The 21769-nt window shown below is 37.6% G+C and overlaps 1 protein-coding gene across 1 annotated transcript; it reads right to left on the bottom strand.

Moving 5' to 3' along the window:
• Positions 1–90: 90 nt before the first annotated feature.
• Positions 91–21498, bottom strand: LOC132149046 (dnaJ homolog subfamily C member 7-like). Its single transcript, XM_059557950.1, has 14 exons — positions 21326–21498; positions 17035–17123; positions 16603–16727; positions 15142–15255; positions 14953–15027; positions 14757–14875; positions 9129–9282; positions 8021–8185; positions 7777–7868; positions 7626–7699; positions 7395–7541; positions 7078–7227; positions 4564–4635; positions 91–1668 (listed from the first exon to the last, which is right to left on the bottom strand). Exons 1-14 carry the CDS (start codon positions 21481–21483, stop codon positions 1631–1633), a joined length of 1572 nt encoding a protein of 523 aa, XP_059413933.1. The 5' UTR covers positions 21484–21498; the 3' UTR covers positions 91–1630.
• Between the last annotated feature and the right edge of the window lie 271 nt (positions 21499–21769).

The raw sequence follows: 21769 nt of genomic DNA, 5'->3' as shown, positions 1-21769 counted from the left end.
ATGAACTGTGAGAGGACCTTTGATTGACATCCCAATACATACTACGTCATTATATCTTGAATAAATTTGAGACAAAAGTTAAGAATTCGGTGAAGGGGAAAACAGTAAGAGGCTATCTTTATTTACATGGCTTTTGAAAAACGGTCCACAGTCAAGACTGTTCCAGAGGAGCAAGCAACGTCAGCATGGATATTGTCTTTTGAATACACTGAAGATCTGTCAAGATGAGCAACATCAACAGATACCAGACAAACGCTTAAATCGCACATTTCCTAACAGCACATGGTCCGATCAAAGACAGCAGGAGAATGCTGGAGCACAACGAATCTTCGGCGACCAAATGGAACATTTAGTTAAAACGGTAGAGATCACCAAACATGGCTCACTGATCATGCCTGCAGTTTACATAGATCCAGCTTACACACACTGTGGAGTCAATGGCATCAAGTCTACAAATAACCAGATCAATCAGCTCCTCTGACATCGCTCCCTCCGGAGGCTCTTTAATTCAGAAGTTAATAAACGTGCTGGCCAACATATAGTCTCTCCCTGGGTTTAACTTATAAGAGTGTAGATCCTAGTGTATTGAAAGATCATCCATCTAAAGCTCACATCCAATGAATTTACAATAAATATACATATCAAAAATGTGAGTGTATTTCGTAGTTAAAAAAAAATTAAACAGTCGAACTATCAACACAAAAGAAACACTTTACATTCCAGTAAAATGTACAATGCAGCAAGGGGTTGAATGGCAACATTGACAAATGAATCTTACAGAGAGGGAACATGGTCAACAGGTGAATGTACTCTCTCTCTGAACCTCTGTATGCAGTAGTCAAACAATCCACACGCATCCTGAAATCAAGAACCAGCGTTATTCTTACATTGAGATTTTGCATTAGGTGCTGCATTCACATAATAGTTTGCTTAGGTCTTTAAAATGGTTTGCAATGTTGCATAAATATAGTATCTGTGTGATTTATATTTTGAAGTCTGTACATGCTTAACCTATAGGACACTAGCAGTAATGAATGTCTGTACCAACCAGTGTTTTTCCTGACAAGCTTTGGATGATGTGGACCATTTTACGTTCCATAATATGCTTGGGAAAGGGGCTGTTCATGGGCTGATGGGACATTAGAGTAAAGTATTAAGTACTCCTATGTGTCAGGGAGAAACAGTACATTTGCATGTGGCACCGTCTTAGGTTCCCTCAAACATCAACTCAAATTGTAGCTGAAGATTTCGAAAAGGAAATTCAAAAATGTAAAAATGATGATGCATTCAGGGTACAATCAATAGTGTGGATTAAAAAAACTAAACAAAACAAAAACACATTGCAGAACAATAAAACTAAAGCTGGATTACAAGGGCCAAAAAGGACACTGATCAAAAAGAGACGTGTGCAATGCATCATGTTGTTTTTCTGGTACAGAATGGTCATGCCCCAGCCGTTGTTGTCTTTGTGCGTATGCAGTAAAACAAGTCAATGGCACAGACGCAGATCCAACTGTGGAACCCGAAAGCCTGTTAAACCAGAGTGTAGTACATCAGAGAGCAGGGATGGAGGGGAGGAGTCCGGTTCAGAAGTTGTGAAACTACTGCATACATGCTGAAAGTTGCCAAGCTAGCCAAACTGGAAGAAGAAATTTCCAGGTCCAGATGCTGCAGGACAAAAAAAAAAAAAAAAAAAAAAAAAAGACGGAAACAAGTTAAGTGAATAACAAAAGAACTGAACAGAATATTATGAATCACAAATGAGCTACATCATCACAAAAGCTATAGACGATTCATTTTATGTCCAATTAAAAGTTTGGGTTCAATAAGAAATAATGCTTTTATTCAACAAGAATGTATAAACTGATCAAAAGTGACAGTAAGGACATTTATAATGTTACAAAAGACTTCTATTTTAAATAATTGCTGTTCTTTTAAAACGTTCAAAGAATCGTGAAAAATTATCACTGTTTCCACAAAAACATTAAACAGTGCAACTTTTCAACTATGGAAGCATATGGGTAGCGATATTCAATTTGGAATGTAATATGCAAAATGACAATGCATTTCTGTATTTACATTTTCCAATACATTTGTGCAACGTTTGGTGCAAAATGAAAATTAAATTACATAATTTTCATTTGCCATTTCATACACCAGTTTTAATATGTAAAATGAAAACTAATTTTTAACGCTTTATAAGTTGCAAAATTAAAATGAAAATGTATTACAGAAATGATTAGATATGTATAACAAAACTGTGGCAAAATTATCATTTAAATGCTATTTTTCTTAAATGCATTAACACTCCCAGTCAAGACACTTACGATTGCATTTTCATTCAGTGTCCCACAATGAATGTAGCAAAATTCAATGTGCACATTGAAAATGCATTCCGAGCCGATCACGTGTCCGCCCCCTCCCGCCATGTCAATCACTGCGTGAACAAGGCGGGGCTTGCAGAAGGCCAGGACTCAAATCTCAAGAAGAGGATTCAAGTGAGAGAACATGGACAAGACAGTTGGTCCGTGTACGTTTTGATCATTTCAGTTTATGGCTTTAATATTTCATTCACACTTGTGGGCGTAGCTGAAACGCTGCTTTCATCTGATTGGTTGAATCGCTCCACCTTCAACTCGGTCTTTTCATTCTTTCAGGCAGAATAAGAGTCAGTGCGAGTGAAGCACTGTACATAATGTCTGAAACCACCGCTCACTGTTAATTAGCATAATATTTGAATCAGATGTAGCTGGGCACATAATTCGTGCTGCTGAGACCTGCAAATTATTTCTAGGTTGTAGTATTGTATGAATATTGTCCCACTGATAAATACAGTGCAAATAGTTCTGTCTCTTTGGAAAAAAGTGAAGTGGAAATAAAAATCAATAATAGACTGAACAGTTCCAGGTCTGTAACATTTACCACTCTCGTCTTTTAAGTCATAAGGCACTAGGTATGTGTGTGTGATATTAATAAATAATTGTAAAAATTAATTGTTACATTTCTGAAATAAAAATAGTAAAATTAGCTCTATGCTGCTCAGTGCTCCTGTAGCCTACCCCAGAGCGCCCTCTCGCGGCTGTAGACGGTAATGTTCTCTCTTGGTTCTGAATAAATGCGATTTATATATGTTTTTTCCCTCGTCATGACATATTTTTGGACTGATGCAATTTATACCAAAAAATACGGGTAACATTATTATTATTTTTATGAGAGTACTTGACACAGACTAGAACTTTAAATGTTTAACCAAATTCAGCTCAGATCTTCAGACTCGTCTGAATCGTGTTGCTGTATAACTGGCCAGACTTACCTTCCCAAAAAATCCTATTTAATTTTATTTCATAAATTTAACTATTTATTTCCACTTCACTGTTATCCAAGGAGACAGAACTATTTGCACGGTTTTTATCAGTGGGACAATATTTATACAATACTATAACCTAGAAATAATTTAACGGGGTCTCTTGCAAGTCGCAGCAGCACGAATTATGTGGCCAGCATCATCGGATTCAAATATTATGCTAATTAACAGTGAGCGGTGGTTTCAGACATTACAGTGCTTCACTCACACTGACTCTTATTCTGCCAGAAAGAATGAAAAGACAGTTGAAGGTGGAGCGATTCGACCAATCAGATGAAAGGAGCGATTCAGCTCCGCCCACAAGTGTGAATGAAATATTGAAGCCATAAACCGAAATGATCAAAACGTACACGGACCAACAGTCTTGTCCATGTTCTCTCACTTGAATCCTCTTCTTGAGATTTGAGTCTCTGACCTTCTGCAAGCCCCGCCTTGTTCACGCAGTGATTGACATGGCGGGAGGGGGCGGACACGTGATCGGCTCGGAATGCATTTTCAATGTGCACATTGAATTTTGCTACATTCATTGCGGGACATTGAATGAAAATGCAATCGAAGTGTCTTGACTGTGAGTGTTAATGCATTTAAGAAAAATAGCATTTAAATGATAATTTTGCCACAGTTTTTGCTTGAATATGTTATACATATCTAATCATTTCTGTAATACATTTTCAATTTAATTTTGCAACTTATAAAGCGTTAAAATTAGTATTCATTTTACATATTAAAACTTGTGTATGAAATGCCAAATGAAAATTATGTAATTTAATTTTCATTTTGCACCAAACGTTGCACAAATGTATTGGAAAATGTAAATACAGAAATGCATTGCCATTTTACATATTGCATTGTCATTTTGCATATTGCATTCCAAATTGAATATCGCTACCCATATGCTTCCATATTCAACACTGATGAATGTTTCTTGAGCACCAAATCAGTATATTAGAATGATTTCTGAAGGATCATGTGACACTGAAGACTGGAGTAATGATGCTGAAAATACAGCCTTGACCAACTTCAAATTGTAATAACATTTCACAATATTACAGTTTTTACTGTATTCCTGATCAAATAACTGCTTCCTTGGTGAACTAACCCCAAACTTTACAACAGTACTGTTAATTTAGTGGTTTATTGTACAGTCTGAACATAGAATTAACAAATGATTATGAGAAGTAAATAAAGGTTTGCCTTACATGAATTAGCTTCAAAACTATACCCACCAGGGCCACCAAAGAAAGCTTTGAAGATGTTATTGGCATCGAAGTCTGAAAAAGCAAATAAAAACAAAGCATAAAATCATTAGTCGCCTTTAGGGCGGGGGAATAAATAAGATCACTGTATTTTGTGGCTAAAGTGTGATATACTGTATATATCTTGGTATTCTCTACATTTTCTATTTGGATAAAGAAAAAAAAATTAGTGAAAGTAGGCTATGCAATTCATTATTTGCAAAAAATTACATTACATTCTAACACTAACATTACAATCTAAAAACAAAAATGAAGCTTTTTAAGGCCGAGGTTCAATTAACTAAACTAAAATTGAATGTAAATAAACAAGAGCACAGATAAATTGCATTTTATTTTTGATCAACCCAAAACTGCTATCTGCTATCATTAAATACACTTACTTGTAAGTTTAAAACTCTACATATGACACTATGAATACCTGTGAAACCTATGAATACCTGTGAGCAGAGGTACTGTACTCAAAAACTGTACTCAAGTAAAAGTAAAAGTACTTCTAGAAATATTTACTCAAGTAAAAGTAAAAGTACTAGTCTTGAATAGTTACTTGAGTAAGAGTAAAAGAGTATCGGATAAAAAATCTACTCAAGTAGTTAGTTACTAGTTACTTTGGGTCATATATACTGAGCCTATTTTTATTTAGATGTATAGATAAAATGTATGTAATGTATGTGTGCGTGTATAAATGTATATATTTCATCAGCCTTTACTCCAATTTATGTAATTTATTATAAAACCCTGTCTGTTTACTTAAGTAACAGACATAGGTGTCATGCCATAACATATTTTTAATACGACTGACTTTATATTAAATGTGAATTTAACATTGAAAGTTAATGTGATATAAATATTACTACTAATCTTTCATTGTTCAGAAAGAGAGCAAATAATATTTACATTATTAAAGATCATTTTCACTGACAGTCTAGATTTCAATCACTCTCAGAAACTCCCATTAAAATCACTGAAACTGTTAACACTGTGAAATCAATATCTTATTTACAGATTCGTACACACATCTGCACTTTGTTGTTTCTGCGAGAGAATTCGCCAGAAAGAGGTCTCCAGTCAGTGAGCGAGTGAAGGAAGCACCGGCATTTTAGCGTTGACTCATCTGAACGCCTCTGATTGGCCAATGCTTTAATAAGCTCAAAAGAATCATGTGTGATTTGTTATAATGCGCAGCGCTGTATAAACGCATCTATCTCTGGCTAGCGCCAGCAAGCAATCACAGATCTGAATTTAGCAGCTGATAATATGACTCGCTGAACGTACTTGCACTAGTGTGATTGTATTAAAATTAATAAAATCTTAATCGCCTATTTTTTGTCTTTTGGAAGCTGCATTCAACTTGACTCCCCTCTGTTATAAGCCACACACGTACAACAAACTAATGTCACAGTGGTATCGTGTACTGTAATCGAATGTAGCCCAAGTTATTACCTGTTGAACAGTAGACAGCACACGCGGTGTTCATCTAATAAGGATCTCCATCGCTAGCAAATAATAACCTTTGCAGATTTCAATTCAGTGCAGTTCCAGCCACGTTTTCAACGCTCTTTCTGTTCTTAAACGTTACAACTCCGAGTGAACCACTTCAGACACTCAGCGCGTGCGGCAGGGAACTGAACGACTCATTCAAACTGATTCATGAAACAATTCACTCGTTTGCCAATTGGTTTGATCAAGCCTTTGAACAGAATTGACTCAAAAGAATGAATCATTCGCGAATGGGCATCGCTCATTGCCCAGAGAAAAGTAGACGGCGCGTTTGGAATAAACTGAAGCATTATAACATTTATTGCATTAAGATAAAGTAACGAGGGGAGCGTCGCCCACAGTAACGAAGTAAAAGTACAGATTTTTCCCCAAAAATTTACTCAAGTAAGAGTATAAAGTACCCATCTTTAAATATACTCCGAAAAGTATTCGTTACCCCAAAAAATTACTCAAGTAAATGTAACGAAGTAAATGTAACTCGTTACTACCCACCTCTGCCTGTGAGAATACCTGTGAAACCTGTGCAATGCAAGTTATGCACTGAGGAAAACAGCACATCTCAAACGCATTAAACAGTCGCTCTGTCAGCAGCACGCGTGTCTGTCAGAGCATCTGACAGCGAGAGCCTATTCATTTTTTGTCAATTATTCATATTAACTAAATCTTACCAGTTATTTAAACACCCTTAAAGCATTTCTCAGGTTTAGGACAAATTGTATGATGCACTTTCTCTGCAGCAGCTCACTCTATCCTCTGCTATTATTCAGATGCGCTTGTAGCAAGCTACGGTCTATCGATATAAGCGGTCTTACATCATATCACATTGCCCATTAAAAGTATACTGATATATCGCACAAACTCGAAATACCACCCAGCCCTAGTCACTATATGTAAATCGAATAAAATGTGCTCTACCGAGTTATAACTGAAGCACATAACATTTAGATGAATGAAACAGACCCATATTCATGTCATCATCCTCCAGGTCATGGCCGCTGTCATAGCGGGACTTCTTCTTGGGGTCAGAGAGCACCGTGAAGGCCTCGCCCACCTCCTTAAACTTCTTCTCTTCCTCTTTCTGCACTTCAGCACTTGCTCCGCTGTGTCGGTCTGAGAAAACATAAGAGACTGTTAGAGAATCAGAAAAAAAAAATAATAATTGGTTGAGGACTTTATTACATGTTGGTGATCCCAGTAATGCCTACAGTTCATGAGGGATTCACAAATGTAGACTGTGTAGGGAGAAAATATTGTGATTCTTTCAAAGAAATACATACCCGGGTGGTGCATCAGGGCTCGTTTACGGTAGGCCTTCTTGATTTCATCTTCAGTGGCGTTTTTATCCACCCCAAGGACCTTGTAATAATCTTTCCTCTTGCTTTTCTTCAGCTCTAACTGTGCATTCTTCAACAGGTTCTTATGTTCTGAAACACACCACAGATGAAACGAGATTTGGCACATCTTTAGGAGAAATTAAACCGTTTAATGCACATTCAAGATGAACACACCTTTAGTCTTCTCTGTTTGATAAACTTTCTCATAGTCTCTGACAGCTTCTTCATACTGCTCTGTGTCCATATAACTAGAGTGTAAAATGCACAGGTAAAACAACAAATAAAGTTTCAAATATGTTTAAAGTGTGTAGAAACAAAAACCTACCATTGGGCTCTTCTCATATAAGCTTTAATATAGGTCTCATCCAGTTTAATAGCTTTTGTGCAGTCCTCAATGGCCTGCTCCAGTTTGTTTAACTGAAGAAACAGAGAAGCATCATGCTTTAGTGCCAAACAATGACCAAAAATGAGACAGACACAGGTGACACAGCTTCTGAGCGGGTTATAATACATTGAAACGATGTCTACAAAAGTACAACACCAAATCAAAGAGTATCTCAAACGCGGACCTTGGATCCGACTGTGGCTCGGTTACAATACAGCTTGGCATTAGTTTTGATGTTGTTTGGGTCGATGGTCAGGGCCTCGGAGTAAAGGTCATATGCTTCTTCAAAGCTGCCCTCTTTAAATGCTTTGTTTCCTTCCTCTTTCTTTGCCTTTAGGGCTTTAGCATTCTATAACAGAGAAACAATGAGACATTTAAAAGAGACCGTACTAAAACAACTTAAAAGAATAATTCAATTTGCTAAAACTGTTCTCATCCTTAGCCCATCCAAGATGGAGGGGAGTTTATTTCTTCACTGGAACAGATTTGAAGAAATTTAGCATAGCATCATTTTCTTGGCAATGGATCCTCATCTGGATCCGCAAAATCTGTATGACTGTAATCTATCATTAAAACGTTTTTAACCTCAAACTGTTGCTTTAGGCTAAAATACAAGTCTGCCATCCATAAAATTGCTTTCTCCAGTGATAAAGTCCTCTGAATCAGAAGTGAAGTATGCACACAAAGCACCATTTACAAGTAAAAACAGTCCAACACAGTTCTCAAGTAATGTCTATGGTTGATGATGTGAAAAGACAACAGGAGATGGACCTTTCCACTGGAAGAAGCATTATCATTGACTTACATTTTGGCCTGAAGCAACGGTCTTAAAATTAAAATGTATTAATGGATTTGTTTCTTACAAACACACAGCATGTTGCTTGACTGATAAACAGAAATAGTGTGGATTAATGTGATTTTTTTTTTTTTAATCAGATGTTTGAACTCATTCTGACGGCACCCATTCACTACAGAGGATTCCCTGGTGAGCTAAATTTCTCCAAATCTGTTACAATAAAGAAACTTCTACATCTTGTATGGCCTGAGGCAGAGTAAAATTTCTGCAAATTTTCAATTCTGGGTCATGTATACCTTTAATCTGAATAATTATAATGCAATCAACTACACTTGTTCCTGTGGCTCAGTGGTAGAGCATTGCATTAGCAGTGCAAAAGGTTGTGGGTTCGATTCCCAGGGATTACATGTTAGGTAAAAAATGTATATCCTGAATGCACTGTAAGTCGCTTTGGATAAAAGCGTCTGCTAAATGCATAAACTAAACTATAACTTACTCTGCAGGCCAGACGGGCCTTTTCATGGTCTGGTGCCATGCGCAGCGCTTGAACGAAAAACTGCACAGCCTTATCAATGCAGTCCTCGTAGTACAGACATAATCCCCGCACATACAGGGCATCGCCGTTGGTTGAATCCATCCGCAATATGTCACTGAAGATACAAAAAGCAAGAGTGAGATGGAAAATATACATTAGTGGTCAACTGATATGGATTTTTCAATGGACGATGAAAACAAAATGTCCAGCCTGAAGTTTTATACTTCTATTTGCCTGAGCAAGCAGCTTGGCCAAGCAGCTCAATCAGTGTTTTAACCGCAGAAACACATCAATAAAACAGGTTGTAAACAAAACATCATGTAGCATTTAATTTACCTCAGGAAGTCATAAGTGTCCACAATTCATTATTCGCTAGAGAAATAGTGCGCAATGATGAGCTTTTTAAAAAAAAAAAAAGCTTACACTATATACGCATATTTTATTTACCCGTTAAGGCGTACATACACTGTACGATTCTGAAGGTCAGAACTTTGTGAGCCCTCGCACAGGTCACGATTGAGTTAATCCAAAAATCATACGAAGACAGTCACACACGGCACGAATTTACTACGATTTTACAAACTCTGATGTAAGCATTACATTTCGCACCATTCATGAAAATATGGATTCTGAGGATAAAATAGTTTTCTTTGTGGCAGCTATGGCTTGTGATGTCCAAAAAAATAAACGAAGACATGGCAAAAAGAATGGCTGAAAAGCAGAGAAAACATGGACTTTGTTCTTCATAAACAACTCGAGGTGACAAGGCTATTTCTGAATTTCTAGTCATTTTGCTGGAAATACAACCGGTATATTAATTCATACAGCTGAAAGGCAAATTTGGCACAATTCGGAATAACAAATAAAAAATGAAGCTGTATAATAACCTAAAATTACTAATAAATATACACACACATAATACGTGGTTTTTATCATCTTTTGATTGGTCAGTGTCCGTTTTTTTTTACCTGTTTGAAAATTATCGGGAGGTGCTCGTAACGTTCTTGGATTGGCCTGTAATTGTTCTTACAGGGTACAAGCCATGACCATGTGAGCATCTGCGATTTTCTCCCGAAAGAAAAAAAATTTAAGAATTGTCTGCGAGCTCGTACGACAGCAAAAATCGCACTGTGTACGCCCGCCTTTAGAGATGTCTTAATGTATGTTTGAATAAACGTTATGTAACAATTATGATAGCCACTATGATTATATTTCAACAACAAATATAAATTGTATAATTTAGAATTTAATTTAAAAACTGCATTAAGTACAATTACATGTTTGCTCATTTTTTTTAATTTGAGTTAAAAAAAAACGTGAAAACATGTAATTAAATGTGGTATTTTCATGTGCTCTCAGATGGAGCAGCATTTACTCCACCGAGCCGTGGTTCCTTTAGAAGATACGGAAAAAGCTGTCATTATAGTGAGCGATTTCATTATATCTTCTGTTATTATATGAACATGATTGTGCATAGCTTGTTAGAGAACTACAGCTCTGTGTAGGAAATGCTGCTCCACCTGAAAGCAGGTGATGGAGATTTGCTGCTAATCACAGAACTGGCTTTACTGACTAAATGCGCATGACAACTGCGAATAATCACGTTCGATTAATCGTGCACCCCTATGGGAAACCAAATACTACATCACCAATCTGGAGCAATCTCCATTCAGGTCACCCATCCGCGTTTGTACAAATTCCTGTGATTGCAAACACCTGGCTGATCAGGTTTGATTAGGGCTGGGTAAAAAAAAAAAAATCGATTTTTCGATTTAATCGTTTTTTAAAATGTGGTCGATTCAAAATCGATTCTCAAAGGCCATGAATCGATTTTTTCCATATTTATTTCCGCAGACATTAAACGTAAGATTGGCGTTAAATCTAATTACAAATCTTCTCCACTAGATGTCACCCTCTTATGTGCCTTGTGCGATGTTACCAACGAACCCATCATTCATTCATTCATTCAGTGCTTAAAGCAGTGGTTCTCAACCCGCGGCCCGTCACGAATTCAAATGCGGGCCAACATATGCTGAACACACACACACAAACTTTTGCAATTCACTTGAAGTTCAAGCAAATAGAAACACCATATACTACGCAGCAATCATCCTTAATTGAAGAAATGTGTCAAAACATCTCTGGAGAGAACCTCATATTATTACATTCGAAAGTGCTTTCCATATTTGGATCAACATAGGCTACATTTGTGAATGCACATTTTCTGCAATGTCACGCGTCAAGTCATGCTCCTGTGCGCGTCTTACGCCATCGGAGAATGTGTGCCGAGGCGCTGAGCAGACGACCTCATGGACAGGTGCGCGTGGTCAGTAGGCTTCAAAAGCACAATTGCACATGTTCAGGCAGTGTGAAGAAGCTCATTGCTACTCGAACCTGTGCAATCCGTCAATAAAGAATAAAGACAGCGATGACATGCAATGATTCTGGGCAATTTTTTGTTCACATGTTTGTTGCAGAGCGGACCATCAGCGTGCGCTCTCGGGAAGTATAAATGGAAGAAGTCTGCATCCGTGCTGACCGTGTCTGCGTCCAGATTGCTCATGCGGAAAGTATAACACAGGCTTTACAATCGCAACTTCATTGTGCTGTTACTACATCGAGCCGAATTTCACAAAATTGTCAGGTGTAGTAGAATTATTTATTTATTTCAATGAATCTAATTGATTAGATATGATAATATTTAGGCTATAATATTATAAATCAGGTTGGTTTGTATTGATGACGTAATGTGCGTGCGGCCCGGGAGACTTGTACTTGGACCATAATGCGGCCTGCTGGAAAAAAAGGTTGAGAACCACTGGCTTAAAGGGTTTCATGTGCTTTGTCGACGTTGATGCCACCTTCAGATAAAAAGTCAGAGGTATGGAAGCATTTTAGATTTCGTAAGCAAGACAATGTTCTTTTTTATACATATAGTATTTGTATTAAATCTATATTCATTGACTTGAATCGAGAATCGAGTATAGAAAATAGATCTTAAGATCTTTGCCCGAACCCGGCGGGACCCGATCGGACTTCATTTCGATTCAGGCTTCATTTATATCATTTTACACTGGCTCGGGCTTGTGCGGTAAACGAGCAGTCATGTGATGCGTTTCGATTAGCGCGAGAAAGATGTGAAAATGTATGCGGAGTAGTTGAAACGGAGGCTTGCCTCTGACGATTACGTTTTGGTAGCACCAGCAACTAAAGCAAAGTCTGAGGTTTGGAAAGGTTTTGACCTCGTTTATAATGGGAATCCTCGAATAATGAGCCAGAGGGTTATATTGCTGGACGCACCATCAGTGAGCGCAGGAACACTTAGGCCTTACCTAATCTTGGTAAGTAAATGTTTTTCAAATAATAACTAAATATTAATTGAGTCTTAAATGCATAATGTAGACAGTAGGCTATATAAGCTAATGTTGGCATTATTATTTTATGTCAGCTGCTATGGCGAAGCAAATCCGGCAGAGCCTTTATCTTAATTAATTTCGTTATTGCCAAATACCTTAATCTTAATTAAATTTTTTAAGAAAGACTTGTTTTTATTGGTGCGTTGGCCTATTTATATGCTAAATGAGCCTATGCTATTTATAGAGTGCTGAGATGTTACGATGTTACAGAGGACTTAATTTATACATGACTAACGTAATAGGCCACTTGGAAGTTTGAACAAAAAAATAAAATATGTTAAAACATGTATAAATGACTCATTCCTGACAAAAGGCAAAAGAGCTGTGCGTGCATACCTTTGAATAATGTCGGCTTGTAAATGGGTTCGGGCTTTTAAAAAGCTGTCAATCAAAATGTACTTGTCGGGCTCGGGTCCTGTCGGGCTTAACTTTTAAGGCCCGATTGCAGCTCTAATAGAAAATCGAATCGATTTGAGAGCTTGTGAATCGAAATCGAATCGATCTGGAACATCTGAATCGATACCCAGCCCTAGGTTTGATGAGGCTTTCTCCAAACTGGCCAAATATAGGGCCCTATGATATCCATGATGCAGAAAACATGAGGAATCGCAGAATCCGGTCATAAAAACAGAATTTACAGTTTAACACGGAATGTCAAGGAATTTGTCAAATTTTGAATTAATCAAAAGTAGATCATTGCACTTACATCAAATCACAATATGGACTAATATCTGTAAATATTAAGCCAGAAAAGTCTATTTAAATATGAATCATGCATGTTATGCGTGTCTGTGTTAATGGTGCAGAAGTGCAGCTACATTTATTTCACACACAGAAGCACGGCTTCGTTTATTACACACACAGAAGCATGCGTGACACTTGTGGTGATTTCAGTGTCTTTCATCTCACTAAATAAAGACGTAAACACATGAACAACATCTCCAGAACTGCACTGAGAGTCACTTCATGAGCATTTGATCATTTGATTTGAGTAAAACTAACGTCATATCACATACACAGAACAAATAAAGGTATTCACAGCAACTCGTCAAAATAAAAGTCCGGTATAAAGACAAGTATTTGCCAGAAATGTTCAGCAGAATGTACATAGCCTACGCCGCCTACTACTACTACTACTACTACTACGTTATTTTTAATAGTAAATCCCATTTGTTTACCAAAAAATTAAGTTAGCTTAATTTTCAATAATTAAAAGATAAATTAAATGAATGTTTTATGCCTTCATTTGATAACCAGAAAAATGTAAATAAACAACAGCACTTCAGAGGGGAAAAACATTTCATAAGTTGAGAAATTCAAACAGAAAAAAAATGGAATCCAGAAAAATTCAAACTGAAAAACTGAATTCGAAAAAAAAAAAACCCATTTCATAGGGCCCTACAAATGAGATAAATGAAAGATGTTAACAAGGCGGCACTTGCTTGGCAGCGGAACAGTGAATCATGTCTTCACTGGATGCAACACCGCCACTTCGTAACAGGTCTTATCTGTCTAGTGTCTACACAAAACATTTGAACTCCGTGTCAGTGCCTCATAAATAGGACGAGGCAGTTTACTGTTGGGAATTTGTCATGTTGTGTTGCATCCAATGTAGCATCATTGATTATAAGGAGTATGCGGGCTGTGTATTCACTGACGGAAGTGCTAAGATAAACAAGAGCTGACGAGTTAAATCGGGTGTGTTAAAATGAGTGAGACAGTGCTGGGCTGATTTCAGAGATATATGCAACAGTCACAGTCCTATTGGCTATAGCTAGCCAAAATATTAAAGGCTGATTATGGTTTAGTACGAGTAATTAATCTTTAGTCGGGGGCAGCCCTAACTTTAATCCAGTCCTCTTTTCTTCTGCAACTCTTGCAACACTTGCTGCTATGCTGCTGGCAGGGACAGTATACATTGTACGAGCCAGTCTTAAAAGGGTAGCGCGGTCGCATGGTCTTTTCATGGCAAAAACCTTCAAAAACATCTATTTAAAATTATAATTATATATAAAACTTAAAAAGCACACTTTGTTATAATAGGCTTATAATGCAAAAAAAATTGTCCTTCACTTGCTTTCATTGAATCATTTTGTATCAGCATATTTAATTTGAATAATCCCATATCAGTTAACCACTACTAAATTCTCATAACGCTAGTAAGTGCAGTTACCTGGCAACCGATTGGGCCTCTGGGTAGCGTCCCAGCAAAGCCAGACACTCTGCTTTCAACACCTTGAACCTGTGACATGCAGATGCAGACTGTAATGCCCGATCCATACAGAACACCACCTACAGAAAGACACACACTCATATTCATCGGTTTATCAGTCTCTCAGCAGCTAGAAGAGTAATACAAAGACACTCACCATCCTGAAGTCTCGCTTCTCAAAGCTGATCTCAGCCAGTCGCTCAAATTCCAAAATTGACTCTGCACTCTTCAGCTGCAAGAGACACAGGAGGTCAGGCCTTATCAATGACACATGCCATAAGTTCAGAGGCAATTGTAGATGCCTGCAACGAGACATAATCGTGTATGGTATTTATAGTCAATGTACCTCCTGCTGCGCCTGGCTGTTTTCTGGTTCTAGCTCTTGAACCTTCTGGAAGCAGCGGCTGGCAGCCATCGCATTACCAAGCAGCAGGTGGCACTTGCCCTCACGCATGTGGCCCTGTGGAACAACATGATAATGATTAGTGACATACAGTTTAAAACACTCAAAAGAATTGAGACTACCTTTAGCAGATTATTTTATCCAAAGCTATGTGCATTGCATTTCAAGTATGCATTTTATCAGTTCATGAATTCTAAACTTCAATCTACAATATTTACTTCAAATACCCTTTAGATTTTAAATTAACCCTGTAAGGCCTGACATATGAAATAAGTGGTTTACTGAATCTCTGGACAAAATAATAATTTTTCTTTTGACTCGAGTATAATTTTTGATACACCAAACTTGTTTCACTCAGTTATGACAGTGAAAATATGGAGCTCATAAAATAATCTTCATTTTATTCAACAAAGATTCTTCAAGCTCAATTTGTAAATCAATGAGATCTTTATATATTAACCTTATAGTAGACTACTTGCATAAAATGCATATAAATATCAGTTGTAGGGTACAAAAACAACGGTTCAGTACGTACCTCCGTTTTGATGTCACTTTTCAGTATGGTTTTGGTACAGCAAGTGGAAAAAACTAAACATAAAATTGCTTTTTTATATATATATATATAACACTAAACAGAAGTTTATTGAACAAATTGCTCCCTTTAAATAAATTCAATTATAATTAAAATATTCTTCGAGATAAAACTCTACCTCAGATTCTGCTCTAACTTACATTACTATAAAGTTACAATTAACAACAGAGCCCAGACTTAAATTTACTTAAAGTGTTTATATATAATAAATAAAAAAATAAATAAAAAAAAAAACCCGTACCGCCACACCCCTAATGAGTTGTTACACTATATTTCTCAATAACATGAATTTGTAATATGATATTTAAATGCTTAATTTTATGATCAAAGCTCTGTAGTTTTTAATGTGGGGGTCAAACATAATACAATGTAATACAATGACAACAGAGAAACAAATAAACTTTCAACAAAACATGACTTTTCATTAAAAATATGAAAAAGTAACTTCTTAATAAAAGCGTAAAACGATCAGACAAAAGAAAGGCTTCTGTCAGGTTTTTCAACTTTTTATCATTTTGATCACTTAAAGGAAATTGCATAACAAATAGGATAAAATAGGGTTTTAATAATACAAAATATTTAATTATTTTTAGTATTGATTGTTTTATTTTAATTTTACAATTATTTAAAAATTCTAAAGATGACATTCATTATTAGCTTACATCAACTCACAAACCCCCTGCAGTTCCCTCATGAACCCTAGTTTGGGATTCCTTGTACTAAAGCAATGCCTCGAACAGGAACCTTTTGAGAAATATCAAAAAACAAAAACAAACAACCACCACCACCACCACCAACCCTTTACAGCTCACCTTCACGAAGGTGTCATCTAGTCGCACAGCCTGCTGGGAGTCCTCCAGTGCATCTCGGTAGCGACTCAGCATCATCAATGTGGCCGCACGGTTGCCATAATAACTGGCATTTTTTGGGCACAGGTCTGTTAAAAGGACACAAACAAAAGATGTAGACAGACACTTCAGTAAACAAAGTTTTTTGTTACAGCCGGAATGGAAATGGTCACCAAAACATTTCTAAAACAAGTGGTTGCTATGACAAAATCTATTCTGGTAATCATGTTACAGCCCTCAAGGAAAACATGTGGAAAAATGAGAATCTGTGAGAGCCAGTATGCGATTCAGAAGTGTGTAGGAACAAATCAGCCCCATAAATGCAAAAGATGCCTACAGAAATCTACATAGACAGATAACCCACAGACAGCCAAGGACACTTTTAAGGGTTCTTACCGATAGCCTTGGTGTAGAAGTTGAATGCTTCAGTGTAGTCCTTCTTGACATAGTATGCATTTCCCTGTTCTTTGAAGCCTTCAGCTTCCCTACAGATTCAACACAGAAACAAAAATGATAAAATTCCTCCAGAAACAGAAGATCAGAACAGTTGTTAGAAAGCTGCTCCAAAACTCATCATCCTCTTTGTGCTTTGAGACACAGATATGGCACAAGTCCTCACAAAAACAGATGATATAGATCAGAGAACACTGCTGGCATATGCAGATCACATTTTGAATATGTGAGACCTCTAAAAAATGGGCATTGTCAGGACTCAAGCACTAGAATACCTGCCTACATTGGTGTAATAAATGCTCCAAAACACAATATTAACAGGGGAGAAGCCCATCCAGGTCAGTGAATGTGTGTGTATATTCAGCAAATACATTACTTTCAGTACTATAGGTGTCTGGATTAGGCTGCTAAACACAGACCTTTTTAAATCAGTCATCATGTGGGTTGGAGAACTTTCTGGGAAACAACGCAGGATGGGGTATACTTTCAAAGTTGACTAGTGAATGAGTGTCATCTTACCAGCTTTAACTTTACCCATCTATACTGAAGAGTAAAACAGAAGAGTGGGGCTAAAGAAAACCATTCTGCAACAGTGAAGGCCATCTGTAGAGCTGCTCAACTTTATTCCTCTGAGGATTCAGAACACAGTGGAACTGTGGGTAACAAGGGCAATATAAGCCCTCCATATCTACATTTTTTTAATGACAACATAAAGACGATTTTTTTCAAAGTTATTTTTTGTGGAAACATTTTTTTGGCTTTATTCTATACAACAATGACCTTTACTAAAATTATAAAACAAAAAAAGCAAAAAGAATGCAAAACTTATGAATTATAAGCAACTTCGAGTTCACATTGCAACATCAGAAAGAGTAAAATTACTAGTTTCTCTCTCGCAGTTCTGTGAAATCTGTTTCGTCTGACCAATCTGATCTTGCATCGTTTTCTCGTGCCACATAAAATGTAAACACATCAGACATTGTTTATACAAAAAATGTGCAATATCTTTGAAAAAACAACGTTTTTTTAAGGGGTCATATGATGTTGGTAAAAAGAACATTATTTTGTGTAATTGGTGTAAGGAAATAGGTTTATGTAGTTTAAGGTTCAAAAAACATTTTCCACACACTGTACATTGTTTCTTCTCAATGCCCCGCCTTCTGAAACGCATCAATTTTTACAAAGCTCATCAGTCTGAAAAGCGAAGTGTGCTGTGGCCAGCTATCCAGTGTGTTGTGATTGGCTGAATATCTCAAGCATGTTATGCCCCTTATCATATTTTGATCCCATCCACCTGGGGCGATGAGACTTAAACATTAAACCCCATTATAAACATGATATAAAGACTATTTCTAGTTGTGTCTTCTTTTGGAAGGCCAAACAAGGTAGTTTCGCTTCATCAGTGAAACAGCGTCACACACAGCGGTCTTGAGTGAGCGAAGGATAGAGATTTAGAGTGAGCCGTGACTAGTGAGCCTAGAGTGAGCCGCAGACGTGGGCCGACTTGAGGACGATGCAGCTAGCGGATTCTACGAAGGAGCTTGCGGCAACCACGTGACGACCCCGGGCTAGACTCCACTTCGTCCACAGTGAAAGCAAATCCGGCGATCCACAGTGCAAACTTGATGCATTTCCTCAGCGATCAGCACGGATCAGCTCCAGGCATGACGAAGCGGTATTGTCCTCTTATGGAAGGCCAGACAAAGTAGTTTCGCTTTCACAAACAAACACACAGATTCTAAACGACATGGCAGAGGCAACAACAATAATAAAAGGTACGCCGCCGGCATTATGTAAATCTTTCCACATAGTGGTGTAGAGGTGGTGGGGGGGGGGGGTTTAGAACGAGCCATTTTAGGGTTGTGTGGAAGTAGGTTAACTTTTATAAAGAATATCTCTTTGGATTTGAGACTTTAGTCTTTGAAACTTCACAGATCTTCTTTATACACCAAGAGCTTGTAACACTCCAAAGAGAGAGAAAAAAAATAAAAAAATAATATATATATATATATATATATATATCGCATCATATGACCACTTTAAGAGTTGAGTGGAAAATTACAAAATACAGATGGTCTACACGTCCCTTTGAATTCTGAGATGGCAGCACATAATAAAGCCACACATTTCAGCTACTGCCTCATAAAATACAGTGCAATGGCAACATGTTATGTTGTAAGATGACAACGTTGCTACATTGAATTCAATGCAGATATTCTGTAAAACAAAACAGTGCCACAGTACACACAAACTGGACCTGAATGGTTACAGATACCAATCGAATACACAAAATCTGGGCTGACAAAGTGAACGCAGCTTTTGATTACGAATTCAGTTTCTATTTTTTAAATGAAGTATAATATCCACAAGCATTTAGAAAACAGATTTTATTTTTATTCTTTTCTTTCTGTCTTTAAGAGATGTTCTTGTGAATTTTGACTGATTTCCTTGCTTTATCTTCACCCTGGTTTCGGGTCAAGCTGACCAAGAGCCTAATGACATCGTGTTCAACTTGCATTTACAAATCACTGACTATAAGACAGACAATGACAAACAATATACTTAACACACACCCTTCATAATTGCAAAGCAAGTCAGCATCTACTTCATTAAAACCTGCTTATATAATCACTGAAATATCAGTCAATGACGACTTTATCTCTGGAATATTCTCAAGAGGGTTCTACACACCAGACAACGGCTGAGCCCACTTAATCACACACCAATGTTCAACTTCACTCTCCTCTGTCAGAGAGCAGCTGTAGTGATCCGTGTTTGTCTTGTGCCACCTGTGTGATCATGCAAATAGTGCTTCATTAAGACCTGAAGCATGACGTCACGTTCACACCCTCCAGTTAATCTGGAAACCAAAACCAGACTGGTGCTTTGAGAGAAATGACATAATGACTTGAATCATTAACAGAGCTGATAACACTTTAAATCATATGCACAATTTAGTCTTGACGCGTGTTTCCTATAGAGAGTGCTTTATTGGCTGCCCACCTTCAACAGCCTTTGTTCCGGAAGTGTTTTTCCCATTCATTTTTCTTACTTCTGTTTAATATTTTAAGCCATTAAACAAACCAGCCAACTATGAGATAAAAAGTTATAGTAGAAATCTCAAGTCAAGTACTTAAAGTTCACCAGGAACATAAGGTTTGTACTGTAAAATGAAAGTGTGCGACTTTGACAGATAATACTCTGACTACACTTAACACGAGTCAAGCAAGTTACGTCAGTCTCGAGGTTAACTGCACTTTTCGCGCGTCCAGTTACAGTTCGGTAACCGATCATTCCAAGTTCACGTCAAGCTTCCGTCCGCCCACAGAAACGTCAGACAAACAGAAAGTTCCAGAAGTAGACGACTTATTATAGGCTGTTAGTCCTCATATATATATATATATATATATATACACTTCGGGGTTCAAAGTTCATGTATTGACTTTAATGACACCTAATAAACAATCGAAGCCTCGTTCAACATCCACTTTCTTTACATGTCCTTTCTACATAAAAAACAGAACTACGACTAAGGTTTTCATCTTTTTTAACGTGACCTAAATCTGGCATCCAAGAGTTTAAACGATGTCAGAATGTCCATATTTTATGGGGAACTGTCCTTTAAAGAGATGCATTAAACCAAAATGACAAAATGTCCAAGCAAGTGTCAAAAGAAGTGGCCTGCAAATATAAGCGACCCGCAGCGACAGAACGTCATTTCCTCTATACGGTACCCATGTGCGTTTTCTCTTTCTTTTCTCCATTGTAGTCACCTACTAAGAGTATCAATCAACGACTATTAAGGTTACAAATATTTAACATAACAATGCGATGAATCACTGGATGTGTGCGGGTTTAAGTGCGTCTGCATTGTGTTGTTGAGAGCAATGATATCACGCTGCCTTCAACCCAATTCTCACCCTAAAACTGTGTCACGGCGAACTGCACATCTGTCCTAATAACACGATGTGCGGCACACTTGTTCACCGCTTTAAAAGGGCAAAACTCACTTAAAAGATGCTAAGAATAACAGTCAATCACAAGGCGCCCCAACACCAAAAGCAGCTGCCTGGCACGCTAGGCCAGAGACACCCCTTGATTTTCAAGTTATGCGGCAGTCGTGATCTCAGGGTCTTTATACAACCGTGAGCCCGATCAAGTCTTCTATGAAACGCAGCAACCTCGGGAACAGACCGCCCGGCATCAGACTAAAGTGGTCGCTCTTTTCGGGTACCTCTCTAACTCCTCGTCGCTGGTTAAGTCCATCTCTGGATCCGCGGACGAGTCGAAGTCAACAGTCGCCATTTTGCTGTCCAGAGGCGGAGGAAGATGCGGGGCATGTGCGCCTTTCATACCGCCTTCAGCTCCGCCTTCCGCGGTACGTATGCCCATAGTAAGTCAACGGATACGAGAACCTACTATAACATAGTGTGTGCAGAAACAATTTTCAGAAATAAAAGCGTACTAAAGTTTAATACAAAGCATTTTGTCTAGTTGGTTCAAATGAACGGCTTTACTAAAAATCGCCCTTTACATTCTTTACATAGTTTTCAAACCATAGAAACTGCACACATATCTCTGGACATCTAGCCTAACTATTATAAATATGTGAAATTTTTAAAGAATGTGTTTAAATATTACGGAAGGGATTTTGATTCACGTCAGTGACTCGAGGCTT

The sequence above is a fragment of the Carassius carassius genome, chromosome 9 (genome assembly GCF_963082965.1).
Source record: "Carassius carassius chromosome 9, fCarCar2.1, whole genome shotgun sequence".
NCBI classification, from domain to species: Eukaryota; Metazoa; Chordata; class Actinopteri; order Cypriniformes; family Cyprinidae; genus Carassius; species Carassius carassius.
Note: the sequence above shows the minus strand (reverse complement) of the source record. Positions and strands in the feature narration are given on the sequence as shown.

Excerpts from the sequence above, each read along its gene's own strand:
- LOC132149046 (XM_059557950.1), bottom strand. The coding sequence starts at position 21,483 with ATGGGCATACGTACCGCGGAAGGCGGAGCTGAAGGCGGTATGAAAGGC. Across the intron at positions 9,283-14,756 it reads GAGGCCCAATCGGTTGCCAG|TGACATATTGCGGATGGATT; the intron begins GTAACTGCACTT and ends TTGTATCTTCAG. Across the intron at positions 8,186-9,128 it reads AGGCCCGTCTGGCCTGCAGA|AATGCTAAAGCCCTAAAGGC; the intron begins GTAAGTTATAGT and ends TCTCTGTTATAG.